Here is a 6,058-nt window from a genome sequence, read left to right as displayed (position 1 = left end):
TGTCCGCGCGCGTGGCGCCCCTCGGTGGCGTCCTTCCGCGACCTCGGACCACAGAGTGACGATTGCGCCACCTCCGTGCATCTCCCTTTTTGGTGCCACGTGAGGAAACAGATGATCTCAACAAGCACACAGATCATAGGAGAAAAGCCACAGACAGTTAGTGGTCCCCTGTGGGTCATCATTCATCCCAGTGTAGTGCTAACACTCATGATGGTATCTCGTGCCGTCCACGAAGTGATTTACGCAGCCAGACATTGCCTTATGGGATTGCAGCACCAGGGGGAGCTGGGGAGGGAGTGTCGGGGAGGGGGGCATCATTACCTCCTCGCTTCTCTCTTTCTTCACGCCTGCCTCACTTTGTGAGAGGCTGCAGTTTCTCCGTTCTACCTTGGTGATCCAAATGCATGGTAGGGGTGTGGGAAGATGAAGAGAGACAGGGAGTGAGTTTTATTTGATATTTTAAGCCGAACAGTACACAGCTCAATTGCATCATTTTATTATCTATGTGTTCAGACATTTCTAAGGGGCTGGCTTTATCTTCACTTTTGCAGCCTGAATGCAGAAAACAAAAACAAAAACAAAAACAAAACTTAAAAGCAAATGCATTTAATTTTAAAATGTTATACTTTTAAACAATTAAGACTATTAACAAAATATTTTAGAAGATGAATAAAGTTAGAACTATAAACTCAATCAGAAATATTCTTATTGAGCTAAAAATGATGCTATTAATTCAAATGATAACAATAGTTTATACTGGGTTCCCCTATGTGTACCTAACTCAGGTTTGCTGATTCATTTTAATTCTGGTGGCTTGCTGGAGTCTTTCTGACTCATCAGATCTTGATAGAATCAAACCTCATTCCCAGATTGGGGATCGTCCAAAACCTTAAGAGTTTGGTGACTCGTCGACGTGCTTATATTTCTCCTTCTTACTTCTAGTTCTAAATCACCCTCTGACCCCACTGCACCCACCACAACCCTTATATTTAATTTCCACAAAACTACTTCTCCGAGGCATTCGCATGTATAGCCCACTTTACTGAAGATTTAGGGGAGCGAGAGGAATTTGCATCACAGATATAAAGCAAGTTGAATTTGGATACTGGATGGACATGCTCTTCAAAAGTCTTGGGCTTTGCTGCAACTGACCTCGAACCTCCCACATGTCAATTGATGTGCCTTTCTCCTTTCTCTGTTCCTTCCCTCTCAGGGTATAAAATCCACCTTTTCCTGGTTTAACTTATTTTTAAATCTAATATTTAATGCAACGCAGTTAAGCTCTCACCAGCTCCAAAGGCCAAATGGAGTTTAGTGGCTCCACTTTCAAGGAAATGGTCTAATTAGAATTGGTCCCTAGTGAGGTCTCTTCTGCTTGAATTCGAGAACAATAGCAGTCTTTTTCCCTCTTCTCTGTCTGAAGGTGAGGTTAGGGGTGTGGGAGGGGGAATGGGTTCTGGGTACTATACAAAGATGAAAGGGCAAAACCATGGTTTTGGCCCAGTCGGGTTTTGAATTCTGGCCTCTCTACTTCCTACTTCCTCTCTACTTCCATCTGTCTTCCCTCTAAAGTAGAGCAACCAGAGCAGAGCACAGCCCCTGATGAATAAATGATTGTTGTCAATTAGGCCAATTGACCTAGGGTGAGTTACTTAACTAAAATAAGGATATTATTACTTTTATTTTTTTTGCAAGTTATAGAAAGGATATAGAAAGGATAAAGTTGAATAACACACAAGTTGTGCGAAGGATAAAATGGAATAACGCTTCTATAGTACCTGGCTCAGTGCAGGTACTCAACACATTTTAGTTTCCTTTCCTTCAACTGACAAACATTTCCCTTGATGATTACGTATGTAAACATTACATATTTATAAATTGCATAATCAAAAAAATGAAACTTGAAAAGGAATCTGACTTCATATTTTTTGATGAAACAATCACCTCTGTTTGTTTTTTTCTGCAAATCAGTATTTTTATATGCAGCACTGGGTCTGCTTATGATGTTTATGTGCAATACTCAGCACAGCGAGACTCGTTTAAAACCAGGCTCTCTTTGCAGCTTTATAGAAGTTGTAAATATTAGGTATCCATGGTGTGATTTGAGACCACCTAAGTGACTGAGGCCTAGAGCTGTCCCTGAGGTATTATTTCCAGGTGGGCCCATCAGACCTGACTAGGTAATGAGGAGATAAACACTAGTTAAGGCCTGTGGTTTGGTCCGATGGCCCTCACAGCACAGTGAAAGTGGATATTGTACCAGCAGAAAGGACTTGCCATCTGTCTTCCCTCTAAAGTAGAGCAGCCAGAGCAGAGCACAGCCCCTGATGAATAAATGATTGTTGTCAATTAGGCCAATTTAAACCATCAGCAAAGGAAGGCCATACATATCCCATACGGCTGGATTGTAAATTCTGGGATGCCAGGGTTTATGTTAGAAACAGAGGCCAGCGTAATAGTTCATGTTCTCAGAGGCAGGAAAGAATCAACTAAAGCCTTAAGCAAAAGAGAATTTTTTCTATTGTCAGTTGTCTAGGGTTCTGCCCAATCCAGCCCCCAGCCTGTTTTTGTAGAACTCATGAGCTAAGAATGGATTTTGCATATTTAAAGGGTTGTAAAAAGAAAAGAAATATATGCAACAGAAACCATATGTGGTCCACAAAGCCTAAAATATTTACTATCTGGTGCTTTACGAAGAAAAGGTTCCTGATCTCTGGTCTAGAGAGTTTGAAATATCTCAGATTCATGAAGGCAAAATATGAGGATGATTGATTTTCTCAGTTGTAATCTGATTTGTGGTACTGTTTTAACAAAGCTTAATGGGCATTATTTGGGATAAATATAATCACATTTCAATATTCAATTGTGTCTTGTATCTCCATGCGGGGTTATTCCAACTTCGTCTAGGGAACAATCTCTCGTTGTTGTTCTAGAAGTAGCTCATATGTCTGTCACCTTCCTCTGAAGCCTTCATCCTCACCTGTCACTTCCTCATCAAAACTCACCTGTTTGAAAGCTCTTCCTACCTTCTCCTCTGGCCTGATAGGGGTTGGCAGGGGCAAGCTCAGGAAAGGCTGTTGAGAGATTTTGACCATATTCTGTGCCTGCCTCTTGGAAGAAGCAGGCCTGGATCAGGCCCTGAAGGATGGGTGCATTTTGGGGAGGGCATAAGCAAAGGTCCAGAGGTGTGCGTGACCATCTCATGGAGTGTCCTGTTTGGGCTGGAGGCTTTTTATTGTAGTGTGAGATGAGGGTGGACTATCAACGTGGCAATTTTAAGGTGTATGGAATTTCAAATCTAGTAGTCAGCAAGGAGTCATTGTCATTTAACAGGGAGTAGTATGTGTCTGTGCGTTAGTGGGAGTGGAGTGACAGTCATGAAATTGGCTCTTAGTTAAACCCTAACTCGGTGCTGGGCATCATTTAATCCTCACAACAACTCTGTGGGGTAAGATATTATTATCCTCAGTTTACGAGTAAGGAGATTTGGGCTTAAAGAGGTTAAAATAACTTGCCCACGGTTCTGAAGTTAATAACAGGCAGAGCCAGCACAGTCTGACCTAGGAACCCAAGTTCTTCCGCCCTGCACCCCTGAAATAAGCTCCATGCAAAACGTTCTAACAAAACAGAAAAGAGTCAAAAGCAACTGAATTTCTGTCTTCCAGGAATGATCACTTTGAGTGACAATCCTTTTAGGCATCTTTCTATATATTTACTAATTATACACACACACACACACACACACACACACAGAGTAAATTTCTAATTTTAATTCGTGGGGGTATAATATTTCACTTTATGACTGGACCCTCATCCACATAATGCGCCTCCACTCTCTATAAATCATGGCAGGTTCTTGAGCAGGAAATCATTTTTTAAAAAAACTTTTAACTGAGTCTCATGCTTTCTCACTTTCTTTGCAGCATGCCCTTGATGCTGACAATGCAGGAGTCAGTCCAATAGGAAATTCTTCCAACAACAGCAGTCACTGGGACCTCGGAAGTGCCTTTTTCTTTGCTGGAACTGTCATCACCACCATAGGTATCCATTTGCTTGCTAATCTCTTTTCCTCTGCAGGCCATCCTGAGTCATGGCACCTACTTAACATTTTGTCCTCATAGACTGACTACATGGCCGCTTGAGTTTCCAAAGAGGCTTATGCCACACTGTCGAATTAATGCAGCGATTGTAGTGGCTTTCAATAAAAGGCAAAGCAGAATGAAGAACTTCAATTTTCAAAGCAAAAGACTTGGTGGCTTTCAGGCTGAAAAGATCTAATGAAAAGGTTAGAGTGAAAAATCAAAACATCAATGGGTCAGTCGCGCTCAAGTTCCTTTTTAAAAGTTATACTTTTTGTTAAAGTTATAGATGAAAGAACCAAAATGTTTTAGGAAGTTTATGAAAAACAGCAGTCTCTGCCTCTCTCCCTGCTTTTCACCAACCCCAGGACAACCACCGGCATTTCTTTTCCTTGGTTATTTTGCTATTCATCTCCATGTCTGTAAATATCACACTCGTGTATAGCCACTTCCTGAATTTTCGGTTTTAGGGTTTTTTTCTTGACTTCCCATTCTGGAAGATGAGCAGTTAGAGTTCTTTCTTTCTCCCCACTCTGCTGTGGAGAAGCTCTTTGTGTCCTCCAATCTCCCTGCTATAGTTCAATTAGATTATAGGGGAACATCTGCATTTTTTTTGACCAGGTAAATGCCCGTCATAGCTGATCATATGGTGCCTGATAATTACTTTGTTCCTGCACCTATTTTTACTACGTGTGTCTTTTTTTCCCGATACTTGGGGAGTTTTGTATTTTTGTCTTCGGGGTTAACTTTATAATTATAATCACATATAATAAGTAACCTTACTGTTCTGCTCCTTAAGCAGTATCTATTACTTCTCCGTTAGGGCAGATGTCATCTCTTCTCCCTCTTTTCCAGCGCACAATTTTAGTTGACACCATCCTTTAAATGTTTACTTTTAAATTATTAAATATGCCGATGCTTCTATTAGATGATTTGCCGGCTCTAAATGATAATGCTTGGCTCTCCGTTATTACCCATAATGCAATCAGTGGCATAATTCAATCAGTGAATTTAGCATCTCATCTCCTTTCTCTCTGCCACTCTCCGTGGTTACTCATTGTGTCATTGTGGAACATCGGGGTATATAATTTACATTCTGTCTTGTTCCCTGGATACTCATATTTGTTTTAGTTGTAGCTGTACAGTTAAATATTGTCACTGTTCATCTTTAGTCCTTTTGCCATAGTTTTCCTCATCATCACTTGCTGGGTTGAAACTGGTCTTCGAGTAGTCGCCTTAAGAATGGCTGAAGGGAGCTGCAGTCCCTGAATTTCTGTGTTGTTCGAAATATTAGCCGTGTCCTTGAAGGGCGATTTGGCTGCAAATGAAATCCTTGACTCACGTGTTCTTTTTAAAGGGTCTTGGAGGTGTTGCTTCACTCTCTTCTGATATTTATGCTTCTGTGGAGAAAGCTGATATCAGCTTAATTTTTTTTTCCCCTTACATAAGTGACTTGATCTTTGTTGATCAGCTATTCAAACTGTCTTTCATCTGATAACACTACTAGGTTTTGTTTCTTTTCTTTCAGGAAAGTTTTCTTGATCTTCATCTTTAAGCATTTTCTCTGCTGTATGGCTTTAGTTCTGTCCTGCGGGGATTCCAACTATACATATGTTATCACTTCTTTCCTTGTGTTTTATGTCTATTGTTTTCCCTTTACCCCATTTTAACCTTAAAATTTGGCTTTCATCTTGGTAGTTTTATCCTCTCTATTCCTTTTTTTTCTGTTTTTCACAGTGCCTGTTCTGCCATCCAGTCCTTCCAATTTTATTTTCATTTTGTGATCATTAGTGGGTTTTTTCCCTTCCTATTTTTTTTCCTGAATTCCATTACTTCCCATTTCATCTTCGCTCACTAGCTCACCATTTCTTTCCTGATTTCTTGCATTTCTGCTTTGTGGTATCTCCGCGAAGATTTTTAGAGGTGATTAATCCATAGTTGGTCACAATTTTGTCTAGTTGGGGCAACATTTTTCTGCT

The 6,058-nt window shown here is 40.6% G+C and overlaps 1 protein-coding gene across 2 annotated transcripts in view; it reads left to right on the top strand.

Annotated features, from left to right (window-relative positions):
• Nucleotides 1–6,058, top strand: part of KCNK10 (potassium two pore domain channel subfamily K member 10) — a 124,028-nt gene that overhangs the window by 77,512 nt on the left and 40,458 nt on the right. For both annotated transcript variants that reach the window (XM_011357121.1, XM_011357122.1), the window contains exon 3: nucleotides 3,924–4,041. In XM_011357121.1, the coding sequence (XP_011355423.1) occupies nucleotides 3,924–4,041 (118 nt within the window). The remainder of the gene's footprint in view (nucleotides 1–3,923; nucleotides 4,042–6,058) is intronic.

The sequence above is a fragment of the Pteropus vampyrus genome, unplaced genomic scaffold (assembly GCF_000151845.1).
Source record: "Pteropus vampyrus isolate Shadow unplaced genomic scaffold, Pvam_2.0 Scaffold32, whole genome shotgun sequence".
Classification (NCBI taxonomy): Eukaryota; Metazoa; Chordata; class Mammalia; order Chiroptera; family Pteropodidae; genus Pteropus; species Pteropus vampyrus.
Note: the sequence above shows the minus strand (reverse complement) of the source record. Positions and strands in the feature narration are given on the sequence as shown.